Below are 19488 nucleotides of genomic sequence, written 5' to 3' on the forward strand. Positions count from 1 at the left end.
TTTACAAATATTCTAATCACTAAGTTAACATACTGATACATGTAGGGACAAGTTATAGTTTGTAATATTATCCCAATATTTTGTTATTCAAAACATTTATATTTTTCATAAACATATTTATTTACCAATTTAGCAATAGCAATTTGGAAAACAAAGTTCTTAATCCACCTGCTTGGGGCCCCTTCTCAATTTAGAGGCCCTAAGGAACTGTCTAGCTTATTTAATTGTAAATTATCCACTGCTAATATCTGAAAAACGAATTGGGTGTAAATATAGCATGTGTTCCTTACTCCAAATTTGCAGAAAAAATTTTCTAAACGTGCGCATATGAGCACGCTCCTTGAATAACCCATAAAGCTAGAAAGTTGAAAGGTGTGTGGCGGTTTGGATTGAACGAGGATAGAACCTGGGACCTTGTGGTTCGTAGTCCAGTAACATGACCACAATACAAAAGTAATTGCCCGTGTAGGGTAGCTGTTAACTCTCTTATAAGCTTTCACCACACGTTGAGTATCATTTTATCATTAGAAATGCAGACATTCTTTAAATGTTGGAACATAGCTGTCTGCGGAGAGATCACTCACCTTTAGGTTTGTATATTTCTGTGTATGTCAATGGGGTAATTTAAAAACGCAATTATTTAGAATTATTAAATTTAGTATGCGATCTTATATCTAAAATTGTACAATTCTGTTAAAATTTGCGTTCAATCAGTTGAAGGACAAGCATTCAAAATTCCTCTTCGTTCCTTTTTTTTTCCTCTCTCTGTATTACAAAACACAAAGAGCAATATATTGTATCATTGGTCTCAAAGTGACAACTTTACAGCAATCTTCGAGGATTTGTCACCTTCCTCCCCATTTCCGTGATACTTTCAGAGGATATACTCGAAAAGAAGGTGCTATATCATCTAAATGTAAAAGAAAGCCGAAGAAAGAATACTGCCGTTGTTTCTTTCGATAGGAATCACAGATCATTTCACATGTTTGTTGTGTTTCATATTATAGCACGAATCGAAGCCTTTATAAATACAGGGTGCTCTCTTAATGGACTGACAAACTCTGAGAGTAGACATTAGGAGGAATAAAAAAACTACACATTGAGAGGATGAAAAAAGCGAAATGCATGCTTGTTTCTACATCACGCTTGAAAGACAAAAAAAGTGCATTGATAACTTCAAAAAGACTTATTTGATTAATTATTATAAGATTCCACTTTCAACAAGAAAGTAGCAGCCGTTGATAGTATTGCACAGTGTAGAACGACGTAGTAATGATTTTCGGTCACGCTCGAAGATATAGGTATGTTTTGATATCTGATATTCAGTAAGGGTATCTGATTCAGTCACACTACGAAATCCTTCGTTATCTCCAAAGGCGTCGCAAAAACGAGGGATTTCCTTATAGGATAAAGTCATATGGATTATAATGCGGCGAACGTGGATATTAAACAATGGACCCTAAAATGGGCAGGGACGCCGAGTGTCTCGCTGCACACTTTGCAACATTTCCGGGAATACGTGGTTTTAAAAAATCAGGTACATTGATCCATTCAGGTGTTCAAGCAACAATTATGGATCTAAGAGATAATCATTGAGGATTCCTGCCCACATATTGGCACTAAACCTTTGTTGAGACTTCCACGATATATTTTCAGGGTTATTATCCATTCCCCACATGTGTGATGATAATGCCTTCTGAATTCAAAGCCGATATGCATTTTCTGCGATTTTTACCCCCCCCCATAAACATGTTTCATTGCGACTTTTGATGCCTAGTAGCAACACCTTAAAATTTCGATCGATTAACAGAGCACTTTGTATGTAGTGGGAACACCTCAGATATAAGGATGAGAAATTTCCAGTATGGTAGTCGGTTCTCGTCACCCGGTGTGGGTACAAAAATGGTGTGGGATAGAATCCCCTCTACCGATGACGAGATTTACCTCCCACTGACGAGATTTACCACCACTTACTTACCACCCACGAGATTTACCTCCCAATGTACCTGGAGGGGTTGTACCGCGACCCATGATGGTCCTTAGGATTCAACCTCAGTTCCTACCAATACTGTCGTGGCGATCCGGTCAGTCAGATTTATTCTTGTTCTTCAGGGCTGGTCGAAGTAGTCAACTTGTAATATCGGGCGTATAATATTTTCATATATATATGTAACACTTTTCGAATCCTGTCGGCTTTTTAATATGTAATATTATTTTATGTGAGCAGAATGCAGTTGTTACCAGCAGTGAAGAGACTTTTTATCTTTTTAACTTCTTTTTAATCCATCGGGAAAGCATACTTATTTACAAGCAGAAACGCGGACAAGACGTCCGCCACAGCGCAGTACAAAAGCCAGAGTGGGGGAAAAAAACGGCCGAAATAAATTATCCCTCGCCTTATATAACCTTAGATTTTGATAGGGAAAATATTTCTTCACAGTGCCAATATATTAATAAGATTCTCATAGGGATTTCTGATGCATGTCAATCACATGTAAGGGAAACACAGGGATCTTTTAAGAAAGAATGTGCTTACTGGGCATTTTTACCCCTTCACGCCGAGCGTGTGAAGATATAGGCGTTTAGCTGACTAAGCAATTTTATGAAGCTTCTCTTGAATTAATTAAGTAGAGAAAGTGGAATTGGATCACGAAATAAGAGAATATTTTTAGAATGAAGTTACTATGAGCTAAATTAAGATAAAATCTTGGAAATTAATTAAATTGAAATTGAGAGTTTAAAATATTATTATTATATATATATATATATATATATATATATATATATATATGGATTAGATTTTACTTTGTAAACTATGAGTAGATCGATTATTCTTCATTTGACATAACTTTTGCAAAAATAATGAAGATATAATATTTTGTATTCCATTTATTGTAGAAGAAATACCTTCTACTTTATGATAAGATGCATAATGTATGTCTAAAATATTGATGCCTTCTCGAGCGTCTTAGAAAAAGAAAGATTAAAGGTTTTATAAATTTTCATGTATGTAAATTCAATGTAAATTTCTGCATTCGTTGCTTTTAACGATTACCTAGTTTAGGATGGAAATGGTTGGATGTATAAAATTGCTGACTTAATATGCTTTTTCCCATCTTTAACCTTTCTTGCTGACGTTTTAGGAAGAAACAAAAATTTACTCCTTAAACTAAAACATGAAAATGAAAGTAGCGCACTAAATTTGGGCATAAACCACTAACTCTCTATTATGTGGTATTTTAACAATTTAAAATACATGTATTAAATATTCTATTCAATTTTATTTTAATAATTCATCGTTAAATTTAATCGTCGGTGAAATTTAAAATGCTTAACATGCAAAAAATGAGAAAAAACAAAAAACTTTTTTTGCCCTTTTTTTTAAAAAAAAAAAATATTTTTATATGGTCTTAGCTACTACACTATGTAATTTAAATTAATGTGATTTTAATAAAATACTCTATAAACTATTTTAAATATGGAAATACATTCCGTTTCAAAGATGGGAATCATTTTGAAATTCAGTTTACTGTGTACAGAGATAATTATGAGCAGTTTTATTTATCTATACGATGATTAATGAAAGTAAGTCGTCACTTCTAACAAAGTACAATTATGATCTGACAAATTCGACTTTTAATCAAATGACTATTTTCAATAATCTGCGACTCGCGGAGAATCACTGGAATTTTTTTTGCTTTGATTAATAACGTTCCAAGTTAACAGTATGGATAAGCTACGAAATAAATCATTGTGCCAAGACGAAAATTACGAACTTTAGTTTTTAATTCTAATAAATCCCACGGAGAGTACCTCATAATTGAGGATGAGAGGCTTCTGGCATGGTGGTTAGTTCTCGCCACTCCTATGGGTACATGAAAAGGTGGGTATCTGGCCCTCCTATCGATGACTGGACGTACTTCCTTGGGGAAGGGTTGTATCGTGGCCGGCGATTTGGTTAAAGCGATGGCCCTTAGGAATCAACCACAGTTCCCGCTTGTGTTGCTGTCGCGGAGGTCCGATAATTCAAGTTTTTCCGTGTGCCTTCTAGCGAGGTGGAGTAGTCAGTTTGTGATTTAACTCTAGTAATTTTTATTCTGTAAAGTTAAATTCTATTTTAAAAAGAAAATTGTTTTATTTTAAGAAGTTTAATCTATAGCCCTAAAAACCAAATAAAGGCTTGTCATCCATTTATGTTTTTTGTTGTCAAGTTCATTCGTCGCTGACTGTAATCAAAATTACTCTTTTCCTCAATTCATTCATTCAAAACCTTTTTTTTTTTTCTTCTTTCTGTTTAGTCATCCAGTTTGGCTTTGTAACTCTGTTTGTCGCCGCCTTTCCCCTCGCTCCTCTCTTTGCCCTGTTAAATAACATCGTAGAAATTCGCCTGGATGCTTACAAATACGTCACTCAACTGAGGAGGCCCCTATCCGCAAGAGTGCCTAACATTGGTGAGTATGATGTGTTAGTTTGTTTTCATATTGATAATTAGTTAATAGATTAAAAAGAATTTTTTTCAGTGACAAAACAAGACAACTTGCATGCTTCTTATGATTTGCAGTATGAAAAAATCGCAGCACTCGAGATCTGGGCTGTAGAATGGTGGTGCATAATTACGCTGTCTAAGCGAACTAGAAATCTCAAGCAAATGAGGGTCTAACGTGCACAAATAATCGCATTAATAATGATTATGATCATTTTAAAATTTATATGTCCTTCTCATCCGGGATCCTAGATACAAATAAATGTTAAATTTACTAAACTGAGATGTAAAACTATTAAGACTTTTTTTGTAATTAAATTTTCTTGTAAGCCATCTCCTGCTATCTACTCATTAAGGGGGTCCGGGACACACAAATCGTCAAATTTTCGAAATTTTTTTTTGCTGAAAAATTCCTGCATGCGTTTCTGCTTAAAATAACATTAAAATCATGTTTCTATCTTAATTAGAACGGGAGATATCATAATTTTTGTTGACCACTGCTTTGAAATTCCAACTGTCAAAAAGGCGTTGCCATGGCAACTTCATCTCTTTAAATGTAAACAAACATTTCCTGGCGTTGTTTCAGCGTAATTTTTGATTTTTTGGAAATAAATTTTTAAAGAATTTATTTTAAATCCTAGATTTAGTTTGTATACAACTCAACTCCTTCAATGATGAAATGAAACGAAGAGATTCAGTGTTTATTTGAACCTCTGTGTTTACATTTCATGAGACAACGTGCTTTTTAGTTCCCTGCTCTAAAGTTTGTTTTCTTCTAATTTTTTCTGAATGTTTACGCAGTTATTTGGTTTCATAAGCTGTTAAAATGGGTAGAAAAAGGAAATCTCAACTTTTGCGGTCTGAAATCATGAAAAAAAATCGAAAACAAAACTTGGATTGTGATACTTTGGTAGCTGCTGAAAGCAAAGATGAACGTTTGGATGAGCGAAACATAATTTCTCCAGTGAAGAAAAACTTGCCTGAAGAAGTAAATGAAAATTAAATCATTTTAAAACAGTCTGTATTGCATGATATTTTATTAAGTTGTTGTTGTATCTGTTGCAAACAGAATACATTAGAACTTCACATTGGCAAACAGTTTGGTTTGGCCCAAGATATAAATGTAACTTGCAAGAACTGTTTTTTTAAATTTTCAAAGAACTCTTCTACGAATGTGATTGAAAATAAGAAAAGCTCATACGATATTAATCGCAGAACAGTGGTTGCTATGACTGAACTGGAAAAAGGACATGCAGGACTTGAAAAATTTTCTTGTATAATGAACTTGCCTTGCATGGATTCTAAATCTTTCACTAGACATTTAAAATCTTTTCATTCTTCTACTCTAGAAAACTTTCAAGAACAACAGAAAGACACTTTAAAAAAAGTTAAAGAAGTTCATGCCCTTCTATCCAAATCTTCATCTAATATTTTGGATATAGCTGTAAGCTATGATGCTACTTGGCATAAAAGAGGTCACACGTCAAATTACGCTGTGGGGTGTGTGATCGACGTGCTGACCGGATATGTAATTGATCACCAGGTTTCATCGAAAGTTTGTAATCACTGTATTCAAACGAAGAAAGCTTTAGGTAAAGATTCACCGGAATTCGCTGTGTGGCAAAAAGGTCATGCTCCATCTTGTGATGTTAATTACGTTGGATCTTCTGGAGGAATGGAGGTAAATATGGCTTTGAAATTATGGAAGAATTCCGAAAAACTAGGATTTCGATACGTGGAACTGGTTGGAGATGGAGACACTAAAACATTCCTCGAGCTAAAAGCTTCAAATGTTTATGGTAAGGAAGTCTCGATACAAAAAATAGAATGCATAAATCATGTTGGGAAAAGGATGGGGACTGCTTTGAGAAATTTAGTAGATGCTGTAAAGAAAAGAGGCTTTACACTCGGTGGAAAGAAATATGGCAGTCTAAGTGACGCAACAATAAAAAAAATTACCAGGTATTACCGTAATTCAATTATAAGAAATAAAAACAACGTTAAAGCTATGAAAAGGGATATTTATGCCATTCTTCAACACTGCAGCTCTACAGACTCAAAACCAAAACATACGACTTGCCCTGCTGGAAAAGAATCTTGGTGTTTTTATCAACGAGCCATTGCTTCAAATCAAAAACCTGCTGCACATAAAAAAGCTTTAAAAACCCCGTTGCGTGAAAATATAATTGTGAAAATGATGCCTATTTTTCAAAGACTGGCCTCGGATAGTCTTTTAGAGCGTTGTTCAAAAAGGGAAACTCAAAACAGAAATGAGTCTCTGCACAACATGATTTGGACCCGTTGTCCCAAAAATATGAACGGTTCAAAAGTTAGAGTTGACATTGCTGCGGCCAGAGGAATAACAGATTTTAATAAGGGAATCAAACCCTGAACTTTAAGTATGTTCAACTCTGATTTCCTTTCCCCATGCCAATCGTCTCTCAGTATGTTAAAGAAAGTGCAAACGCGACATCTCCGAAAGGCATTATTTAAGTCGACCGAGACTTTTAAGTTATATCGGAAAAAGGTTGAACTTGCAAAAATTAAATTAAACCAAACACTTGTGAGGAAGGGAGGTGTCTCTTATGCATCTGGAAGCTTTTAAAGGTATTTAAATAGTTTTAATTCTTATAAATTTTATTTTTAAACTTTAAACGCATTTTTAACCATGTTGCTTTTTTTCATTATTTGTTGTGATCAAATTGATATAAGTCCAGATCATATAAAGATAGAGGTCTGAAATTTGAAACACATACTTTTCAAACTGTTTACTTTAATTTTGATTCAGCAAATTTTAAAAAAAAAATTTACTTTTCAAGATATGCATTTTTTTAAAAAAAGTACCCAAGATTTTTTCAAAATTTTCATTCAAATTTTTAAATTTTTTTTTTTTAAATTAATATTTTTTAAATTGCCGAATCAAAATGAAAGAATATATATTTGTGTTTGATTTAATGAAAAAATTTTGAAAATTGATCAAAAATATTTTGAGTTATATCAATTTAAAACAATGTCACTTTTTTCAAAAAAAATTTACATTTTAAATTTAAAAAAAAAATTTGAAAACTTTTGTGTTGTGATTTTGCTTATTAATAAGATGGTTAATCAGTACAAAAAATTTCAAAATTTTAAATTAATTAATAAAAAAATTTTCAAAATGTGTCCCGGACCCCCTTAATTTGATTATAAATGAGTGAGCGATTCGTTCGAAGTTGAAATTGGGATTGAAATATATCACCAAAGATGCACTTCACTATCTCTGAGAATTTTCCGGTAACAGGCATCTACTTACTCTCTAAAACATGTTTCTGTCTCAAGCATACCTAAATTAGCATGACTTATCAATTTGGTGCAGAAGTATTTATTGTGCAGAACAAATTATAATTGCTGCGAATAATAAATGAACTGCAAATTTGGTTTAAAATAAGGCACGACATCATCATAGATTAAGAAAGCCATTACTAGTACGGAATTACAGGTGGGCAATTCTTGGATTCTTTATAATTAATTTTTATAATTTCTTTTCTGTGTTCGCATTCACGTCGATAATGTGATATTTAACAACAATTTTCATCAGATTTCCCTTACAATAGATTATTAATTAATAATGATGGCTAAGTAAGTATTCAGATGAAATCGTGGTAATATTTTGTTACTGTCAGCTTTATCATGGCAAACTTGATTGAATAATGTTGTTGTATCATATTTTGCGATTGGCTGATTTCAGAAATACAGATCGTTTTGACTCATCATATAAAAAGGATTTGATTGATTAAAGAGAACCAACCTCTTGATAAAAATGTTTATTTTTGGTTTCTTTCCTGAAATGAAAAAATATGTTCTGCGTAGAAGAATTTCTGCTTAAAACTTATGTTTTCTGACATTTGATCACTTGACTGTGCTCATTAAATAGGGGTGGGTGTGGTGAGGTTGCATAATAATATAGCAACGTCTTATGCAAATTGCGGTTGTTCAATGTTTTCAAAAATGGCACGAGAGCCGCATTCGTACTTACTATATAATTTCTGCATCCTTCATGGAGTATTTCTAAATAAAATTTAAAAATAATTATATCATTTAATCTGTTCAAAAGAAAATCCGTAACCTCTTCAGAAGAAAATAAATCCTTCGCAACAACTTAATCACTTGATGGCTAAGAATGTTCAATCATTTAAAAAATATTTTTCTTCTATAACAGAAATCTAATTGTCTTCTTTTTTTATCTGCCGGCGTCCTGGCATAGAGGTAGCGCATCTTCCCCGTGATCTTGGCGTCCCGGGTTCGAATCCCGGTTTGGGCATGGCTGTTCTTCATCTGTGTTCTATCTGTGAGGTGTGTGAATGTGCCCTCCTGTAAAAAGGGGTTGTGCAAGCGAATGTGAGAGTTTCATCTTCATATGAGCTAGAAGTCAGACTTCTGCCCTCGGGTGCTCAGGGGTCTTTACCCTCAGAAGCTACTGCACCCCCTTTCCGTGGTAACGCGGAAACGACATTATCATCATCATCAAGTCTTTTGTCTTTAAATCTTTTTCATTCAAAAACAAGATCATGAGTATCATTTTGGATATAGAATGAATGGTGCAGTATTTTCTAATGTAACCACCGGCTTTGTTAAAAATCGATCGATGTCCTACCATCTTGGTTCGCCGAAACAACGTAACCATTCTTCAACATTTCTTCATTGGTGTGACGTGGTATGGAGAAGGGAATACCAGCTCAGGTGTCGTCCTCGCCATCTAACAGCGATTCAAAATGACGAGGTCCGTCCCAGAATAGCCCTAGTGTTGCTTTAAAACGGGACCTTAATATAACTAAACTAAACAAGACCCAACAATTCTTCAACTCAGATCTCGACTGTTGCAACATTTTTACACTACAAAATATAAAGATTCTGCAAGTTTTTCTATTTGATAGTGTTAAGATGACTATAATTCTTCAATGCATTGTTCATTTAATAGTGAAATATATACTTAGAATTAGTTTTTCTTCTGTTGATAAATCATGATCAAACTTAGAACCAAACCGAAACAGACAACATCTGTATAAAAACAAGTTTTATCTTAATGTGTTTTTTAGTTACAGAATCAATATATCAATGAACATTTACACAAACATAATTGCAAAATTGATAGTCTTAGTGAAAATGAAACTTTAGAATGAACCAAATCTTAAAGTTGAGTTTTTTGACTATATAAATGCTTACTTACTTATGCTTTATTATGAGAAAGTAAAAATAAAATGTGTGTGTTTTTAAAAAAGAAAGAAAGAAAGAATCAAATGTTCTCTGAAAATTCAAGTTTTCTTTTTGAATTTCGTTCGATGAATAATTAAAAGATTATAGAAAAAAACGCAGAAATATTCTTAATAATAATAGTGTGGAATACCTAAGGCATCCGTTTCGGATTATTCTCCAATAAAATTTAACACAAAACATTTTGCGTAACTTACAGTAGAAAAAAAGGTTTCTGAAAATTCAATCGTGTTGAAAATAAATACCTTACCACATAAACGAGTGAAAAGGATTTTGTTTTTCTTTCAAAGGAAAATTACAGGTTAGAGTTTTAATTGTTTATTTAGAGGCCGTTGGCCCCTTAATATTTAATCCTCTAATTAATTAATAAAGAGTTACATCTTGATTTAATTCATTGACTAATTAATTAGTGTTTGAATGCTTTTGGGATATGTGTTTTTAACATTTCATAATACCCTTCAAATTAAGTTTAAATCAGGTTATTTTTTTAACAGAAAAACGTTTATTTATGGAATACAACATGTAGGTAATTAAATTAATTTTCATTTGTCACTACAAAAAAAGCACTCAGTCTATCGTTCGCACACTTAAACTCAGATGTTATTAATTAAACCTTACATAAACAAAAAATAATTTCTAGCAAATACTTTCAAACTTTTCATTTTTCTGAATAATTTTCCCAGAATTGCTGAGTTGATTCAATTAAATTATGACAGTGTTTATTTTCAGCACTTAATTATATTTATCTGTTTCTGAACAGGTGCCTGGCAAGCTATCCTGAAAGGACTGTCAGTTTTCGCCGTCATAAGCAACGTAAGTATTCAATATTTGTGAAAAATTTCATTTACTTTGTTTTTCTTTAATTAAAGCTCAGGAAAACATATTGTTTACCAAAAATGCGAGGGATGTTTATCCTTTTAAATGAAAATGAATTGTTTGTTTAAAAAAATGTTCAATGCCAAGAATGTAACTAATTCTTATAAATATAAAGAAATATAAAGAATTGATTAAAAAAGAAATATGCAGAATTATCGTAAAAGAAAGCCACAAGAATAGCATGTATAAATTTTTTCCTGTATTTGTTTAATATAAAAATCCTTACTTTCTTTTTCGGTTAGAATGAAAACAATTCGTTATTAATTTTTCGAAGATCAAATAACTTTATATATCATGTCTTAATTTTTTTAAACCTTCAAGTATTTTAAGAGGTTTTCATGAAAAGAAATGAAAATAACGTCGGAATTAAAGTTCTGTTTTCATAATACACATTGTAGAATGCTGAGATATCGTCTATATAAGACAAGTCGATTCATACTGAATTTTTTTGAAAAAGAAAAAAACATTCAAGCCGTTTATGAAAATATTTAACAAAAGAAGTCAAAATCGATATACGGCATTCATTGATCTGAATGCAGAATGCCAGAATTCCATCAAAATTTCCCTTAAAAAAATCTTATCTGCATCATTCCGATTCAATTCCCTAAAAAACTTGTTTTATATTCAACAGATTTTTGTTTATTTAGTTGGAGTTTGGAATTGATCGTTATATTTCAGAGCATTCAATTTTTTGATGAAGAAATTGCTCTTTATGATTGATATCTGGATGTCTTTAAGGGAACTGGGACGTTTCTGAGAGCGAAAAGGGTCATAATTCAATTGTAAATAAAGGGGAATTTTGCACAAGTAAATTTTGCAACTGATGGAAGTTTTAGGGCCTATAGAAAGAATGTTTTATTTTAATCATAAAACAGTAAAAAGATATAAAAAGTAAGTAAGTATTTTTAAAGTATTTGCTTTCTAATGGAAAATCGAATATGTGTTATGATGCGATAATTTTCAAGTTCGTAACCACTAATTTGTACGCTAAGAAAAAATAATTTTGAGTAAATTCACTCCAAAATTCGTATAATATAGGAACACAAGTTTAGTAAACTTATTTTAACATAAATATGCTAATAATAAAAATTTCAAAAAATGGGTTTTTTTTTGTTTTTGTTTTTGTTATGTTGACAATGCAAAAAAATGATATTTTCCGAGATAAATAGCTCTAAAAATTAACGTTATTGCTCAGGAACAAAATTAGATTTAACAGATGTATAATATTTGTATATAATGGTTTATACAATTGTAATGAACAGAATGTATTCTATGGGTACCGAATTTGAAGAAAACAAGTTTCGAAAAAATGGCGAAAAAACTCTATCTTTCTATTATAGGAACTCATGTTAGGTAATTGTAAAAGATAATTTTTTCGACTTTTCAAAACTGTATAAATTATATATTTTTGTAATCAATGAATGTTATTAGACTAAAATTGAAAAAGCAATTTTTTAAAGGTACAAATATTTTCAATGGCCTTCATTATTATTGAGTGTCAGTAATAAACTCTTCGAAAACTAATTTAAAATTCACTCATTTTTATTATATTCAATGGTTCTTCATGCATCAATAATTGTGGAATATATCTTAGCTTAGTGGTAATCTACTTTTGTTTAGGCTTTCATGATTGCGTACACCAGCGACTTCATTCCCCGGTTGGTCTACATGTTCGTCACCAGTAAAAACCGAACGCTGGACGGCTACATCGACAATTCCCTATCGTTGTTCAACACCAGCGACTTCAGTGACGAAGTGCGCCCAGACGAACCCATGCTAGGAGATTTAAAAATCACCGTTTGCAGGTAAGCTGCAAAAATTATAAGGCATTTCCAAACGCAAATCGGACTATGATTCTGATGATAATTTCTTATAGTCCAATTGAATTCCATGAAAAATATCAAAGTATGGAGTGAAAAAAAGGAATAACGGCAATTTTATTGTTTTAAGTTGTTGAGTTTGCTGTTCAAAACAGGTCTTCAAGTTTGAACCTAGATGTGATGTTGAGTAAGGAATATAAAGAGGTGGGTTGAAATGAAACTCCGGTTTTTCAAGTTTGAATTAAGAAAAATATCAACCTGAGTGGAAAAGTTTAAATTAAGCTGGCGTCCTGGCATAGAGGTAACGCGTCTTCCCCGCGATCTGGGCGTCCTGGGTTCGAGTCCCGGTTTGGGTACGGCTTTTCTTCCTCTGTTCTATCTGTGAGATGTGTGAATGTGCCCTCCTTTAAAAAGGGATTGTGCAAGCGAATGAGTGATGCGTGAGTAGCAAAGTCGTACTCTTGGCCCTAGTTGGCGCTACTAAAAAACAAGAGACGCTCCGCCACCGGCTTAAAATCGCTCTCTTCGTAACAGCGGGTTTGTCCATGGCAAATGCCATAAGAAACAACACAACAACAGTTTAAATTTAAAAAAATTATGTATTATAACGACTTATAAAATAATGTGTTGAATGCTATGATATTTAAATTAAATTAGAAGTAAATTTATAAAAGTTGCAAATTTGGTAAAATATTTTTCATTTTTTTCATAATTTGAGCGAAATTTTGGTGATTTCCTTTAAATACGTATTATGGTCGAGTAATTAGGAGTAACTAGGAGAGAGTAATTGGAAATAGAGAGATAGACTAATTGGATATAGTAAAAAATAGAGAAATTGGAAATAATAATTGGAAGTTGTAATTTTCCGTGATCTTGTGAATATTATTATGATATGGGGAATAAATCTAAATATGTCAGTGTATAATCATCCTCTAAAGATCTCATTATGCCACAATGTCTTTTTTTTAACTTAATTTGCTAAATAATTGATTTTAGCTACAGAAATGTTAATTATCCCAGAAAATATGGGATTGATTAGGTACAGGTATTTTGGCATCTGACCAAAGTAACGAACTGATTTGACGATAATATATTCGTAATATGAAGAAACAGCTGCTTATTGTTTCAAAATTTATCTAACCGCTCATTCTCAGATACTCCCAAAATACATTTCTTTTACCGTTTTCTATTAAAAATATAAACCATTTTAGAGAATATGCCATATAAATTGTCATAACTATTTAATACTTTCACAATTAAGAATAATTGATAAGCATTCTCTTCACAATTTTGGGAAGAAAAGTTTGGGAAGTAGCCTTTATAAAAACAGAAATGTCGAACATTATAAGATACAAAAATTGAAATATACAGGAGTTAGAAATTTAGTTTAAAATGAATAAAGACTAGTAGCTGAATTTCTTACTAGACAAAGCATTATCATTTTAAATAGAACGCTTCATTAGCAATTCAACCAATTTATTTTGGAATTCACGCTGCTTAAAAAAAATTATTCAGTAATAGGATCTGGTAATATAGCTTTTATTTAACTCACGGCGGTCATAAACTATTATTAACCACCAAAATGAATTTTGATTCAATCAGATGGATGCTCTACAAACCTGTCTTATTTAGCTGACCATCGTCATCACCATCAATCCTTCGATGCGCAAATAATGGTCACTCATTTTTGTAACATAACTAACGTCTAACAGAATCGATCAATGAATATAAATTCTAAGCTCAGCCACAGTTTGTGTTTGGTTTATTGGTACAAAATCTAATTTGACTATGCTGCGTTATTCATTGTATATAATTGGAATAGGTTACAATAAATAAACTTATAAAAGTAAATGTAGAAAGATAAAAATACGAAAAAAGACTTTAAAATAAAAAAATGATTCCAATATCTTAAAATTAAAAAAAAAACGATTGATAAGATTTCGAAACATTGATGTTATGAAAATACATAACAAAAATATTTATCACAATTAAAAAAGTCAATGGCTTTTAAAAAGTTAAAAATATTTGGGTGATGTTTTGCACCCTCCAGGTCTTGTAATGTTAAAGAAGAGAAGGTACAAAAAACGAACAAGATAAGAATTAAAAGTTGGACTTTCAATTAAAATATGGCGAACAGTAAAATGAACTTGACATCTGTTGCATATAGACACATTTTGACCAATATGAAATGTTTGTGGGTGAAGCGAGTGTGCCCTGTACAGAGACGAGTCATTTTGACATCCACCCCTATTAACACAAAATACCCAATAATATTGTTACAATATTTTCGCGATATTGGCTGGCATTTCGAATATCTAAAAACATCGTGGAGATTTGTAACAGTATCTTGTGCTAATAAGAATCTCACGTATAGGAAGCACTGGCCGTAACAGCAATGTTCATTTTTGCAGAACGAAATTCATTTTCGATCTGTATAAACAAATAAACATACTCTGTCATGGATACTTCAAGGTGCTATTTTTTTCCATCTCCACAGTCTCTGTTACTTTTATTCCAAGAAATCAAAATCATCACTTTGTCATTTCAGCTCTATGTTTTAGCTGATTTTTTTTTCTTTCTTTTAGGCATTATAATTGTTTACATCTATACTCGACATCAATCAGTGTCAAATCATTATTAATTTTTGCTTTAAATTAATTTTTACATCATTATTAATTTTAAACATTTTTTTTATTTGGTGAAAGAGCTGCTGAGTAAATTTAAATATCCTTCTTGTTTTAAATGAATGCCTTGATTTTCGTTTTCATTGTCTACGGTTTTTTTAACTCCTAATCACTGGATTTGCGACTGCTTGTGGATGAATATTTCCACCAAAACTTTTTTAAGTTTTAAAAATTAATTGATTGTTACTATTTTTCCTAACATTCTATTATCATTTAATTAAAGGACAATATACAAATATATTAGCCATATTTTAGTGCAGTTTTATATCTCTATATTATTTACGTTCATAAAATGTGTTTTTTTAATCTTTTCAACATCTATCTGGCCATTTTTGTCAAAACTGACGAATGCTCCAATAGAATCTGATACATAATTTGCAATCGCAAAGTGGATTATAAAATAAATATAAATATAATTTTTTGAACTTTTATGACAGCCTGACATTTTCAATTCCAAGAAATCGTATTAACTAGTATCTAAAAATAGGTGCTACAAAGAACTTCTTTAAGGGTTTTTATTTTCACTTCTTTTTCCCTTAAAATTTGCATCTTAAGAAAATCCCTACTTCAGTTATCAAAGATAGGTTGTTTTTTTAGTATCTTGCACCAGTTACTGAATGAAGATGCGATTTTTTTTTTCTCTATGCGACATCAAAACTCCAATCGATTCTAGAACAAATTATTCAAGGTATGGTTTCTCTTTGTGTTTGGTATTCACAGAGCAAAAAGTAAAATAAGCTCGGCTTTCTTACTGTGGCATAATTTGAGTGGGGAAAAAATTCTTGAAAGCAGATCGAATTCCTGGTTTGTGTATAAAATCTTATTTCGAAGTTATTATGATTTTGCTCACACTCAGAAAAAAATGATAATAATAAATCTCTGAAAGAATATTTTTTATCTGCATTCGCAATTGGAAACCATTTTTTTATTTATGAATTTTTATTTGTGGGACTCCATTTCCATGATTATTTTTAAATTAAAAACATGATTTTTCTTTTCAATTTTCGAGTTTTGATTCTTTAACCAGCATAAACTTTATTCCCTAAATAATCCGGTACATAATACAGCTCGTTTTGAACTTAGTTTAAGCATTTAGTAAAGATATAATTCAGTTCAGTTATATTAACGTCCCATTTTAGAGCAATACTAGAGCTATTTGGGAATGGACCTCTTAATTTTGAAGCGCCGTCAGATGACGAGGACGACACCTGAGCTTGTATCCCCCCCCCCAAATACACTCTTTCCAAAATACACTTTTAATTCTTTCCAAAATACACTTTTAATTATATAAAAGCGATAACTTACACTTATAAAAAGTGTTTAATATGGTTACAACGCACATGTGAAAATAAATCCAATAATTAAACCCACGAGAAGAATTTTTGTATACATTTTAAATATATAAAACATATATATTTAAATAGATGTTTAATTCTATTAAAATTTGAGAGAAATTAATTAACAGTTTTAAAAATACCGTCGTTGAAAGATTTATTTTTCGAATTTCAAAATGGTGTGAAAAAGGTTTTTATTCTACAATGTGTCCGAAATTACAGAGTGAAAATGTGAGATTTAAAATTTATTTTTAATTAATAATTTAATTAAAATTTTGACTGGTTCTTTATTAAGTATCCTTCGCTTTACGAGAAATAACCACATACCAAATTCGGTAGTTTTAAATATAATAACTTGCCTCTGTAAAATGATTTTGAAAATTATTTAATCTAGCTTTTTGCATGACGCTATTTATAGATAATATACCTATGCATAAATATACATGCAAAAATAAATAAATAAAAAGGAGAGTGTTTCGAAACTGACAACAAGAAGTCTCCAACATAGTTTAATATCATTTTTTTTTTCTTCTTGATATTATCAAAAAATCCGTAAGGGAAAACCTTGTCAGTAAACAAAGTACTTTAGACAAGCGACTAAATGAAAGCAAGAAGTGATTTATGAGCATTGCGTGGTAATGCCTCTTTTCTCTTGCGTAAAACGAGTGACAGAGATTGTGAACTATATTTTTCTTCGGATGAGTTAAGAGAACAATATTTTTGCTCCATGAGGCAATTCTTCTGTCACGAAAACAACTGAAAATAGCATCTATTATTTTCGCAGGCGTTTTAAGTTGTTGGAGATTTTTTGGTTCGCTACAGAAATCGGAAATTTGTATCATTCTAAATAATCTGCCATTGTTGATCGATCAGGTTTTAAAATGTTGTGAACTATTCTGAACTGATTGCCAAATATTTTGAGAAGAAAGCGTAAAAGATTTTTTTTTTTTTGTATTTTAGAGAAACATTAAATAAATCTGTTAAATAATTAGCAATAAAGAATTTGAAGATGCGTTGATATGATGAGAGAGAATAACTGTCTGTTTTTCAAGTTGTTGTTCGGATAATCCTGTTTAAAATTTGCAGTGATTCAGTAAAGTTTTTTAAATCTTTCATTGGTTTCTCTTTGATTACTGGGTTCAAATTTCTTTGTGAAGATCGTATTTTATCTGTTATATCAAATTTAATTTATCTAGTTGTGTTTTTTGTGTGTGTGTGTGTGTTATTGTGTTCACATATGTGCGAATAGGCAGACAGACAAATCAACCCTCTAATGAAATTGGTTTAAAAATTTGATATGTAACTACTATTGTAACATTCATACTAATTGCTAAAGTTCATTTATCGGGTCGTTACGTTAGTGTGAATTATTATTTTCAAAGACATAATTTCATTGGTAACATTGGCACTGGACATAATTTGAGAAAGGATATTTTTGGTCTCAAAATTTCTAAAATATGGATATTTATAAAAATTTGGAAGTTGGTATCTTCATAATTGTAATACTTCCTCTCTTTCGCATGAAAAAAAAAGATTATCAGTGTTTTTTAAATATCTTTCAAGTCTCTAGAAAATAATTTTCTTTCTAACTAAAACAATAATCTTAGATAATTTTTCTAAATTTATCTTTAAATTTTGTGATTCTCAGTCTCTAAACTTATTTAGATGCCCCAAAAGAAGTGAAAGAAGAACGAAAACGTTCAAAGAAATTTATTGTTCGATTCAAAATAATAAGACGTACATTATGTCTGTCAAAATAAGTGTTACCCGTATTATTAATTTGTAATATTTAATATGAATTTCCTAAATTAATGAAGAAATGAAAACGTAAGATTTTAACAAATATCTTTGCCGAAGTGCGCAATCTAAATCAGTACTGAAAGCTGTGTCGAAATATTCACTAATCCAGCAATTACATTAAAGTCAATAATAAACAGTGTATAAAACTTTAAACAGTAACATCATGGATGATAGATCTATTATGTGTATTTTTCTTACACTTACATTATAACCAGTCAAACCTCAAAGTTAATGCATAAGTATCTATAAGTAATCGTATCGTCGATGAATATTTTATTATATATCTCTGCTCTGTAATTACATTATAACCAGTTGTAAATCAGATCGACAATTCATATCAATCGATATTAATATGAATATGACAATTCATATGGTCGACAAAAAGATATCTTAGACTCGATGAATGACATATAATGTCTCTCAGATTGAATGATATATAATGTCAAATTATTACCTTATCATCGATAAATGCAACTTCTCTACCCGACAATGGCATTATAACTAGTGAAAAGTGAATTCGACAATACATAAGAAGTTATTAATGGCCATACCATCGATGACTGATTTATAATGCCTATTAGAATGATTGATATATAATGTCATATAATTTCACCTTTTCATCGATGAATGTTGTACAACGTATCTCTGCCCGATAATTACATAATAACCAGAGAAAAATGAAGAGTCTACAATGCACAGAAAGCTGTTAATGATCATATCATCGATGAATGTCATACAACGTATCTCTACCCAACAATTATATTATATCTTGTGATAAAACAAGTCGACAATGCATAGAAAGCTATCAGCGACCACATCATCGATGAATGACGTACTACATATATCTGCCTTTAATTACATTATAGTCAATGACAGCTCAGGTAGACAGTACATATAAAACGACAGGCGACTATATCATTGATGATTGACTTACTACATGTATCTGCTTCAAAATTACATTATAGCCAGTGCCAAGCTCAGTTGATGTTACAAGAAAGAAGTAATTACATTGTATGTACCTATGTTCGGATAATATTAAGAAGTCATAAAATAAAATTAAATTAAATACGGCATTAAATTCTAAATGATGACTGTAAAGAAACATGGAATTGCTGTCATAAATGCAACTAAAATTTATCATTAAATTTTCATCTTATAAGATTAAATCATTAGTCTTTAATTTTTGGATGCATTTAGCTCAAGCAAGACGATTTTTGATCTTCATAAATCTATGCCTATTC

The 19488-nt window shown here is 31.2% G+C and overlaps 1 protein-coding gene across 3 annotated transcripts in view; it reads left to right on the forward strand.

Annotated features, from left to right (window-relative positions):
* LOC129968728 (anoctamin-4-like) overlaps window positions 1-19488 on the forward strand; it is a 255838-nt gene that overhangs the window by 220862 nt on the left and 15488 nt on the right. For all 3 annotated transcript variants that reach the window (XM_056082911.1, XM_056082912.1, XM_056082913.1), the window contains 3 exons: window positions 4299-4451; window positions 10494-10546; window positions 12230-12414. In XM_056082911.1, the coding sequence (XP_055938886.1) occupies window positions 4299-4451; window positions 10494-10546; window positions 12230-12414 (391 nt within the window). The remainder of the gene's footprint in view (window positions 1-4298; window positions 4452-10493; window positions 10547-12229; window positions 12415-19488) is intronic.

The sequence above is a fragment of the Argiope bruennichi genome, chromosome 5, assembly GCF_947563725.1.
Source record: "Argiope bruennichi chromosome 5, qqArgBrue1.1, whole genome shotgun sequence".
Lineage (NCBI taxonomy): Eukaryota > Metazoa > Arthropoda > Arachnida > Araneae > Araneidae > Argiope > Argiope bruennichi.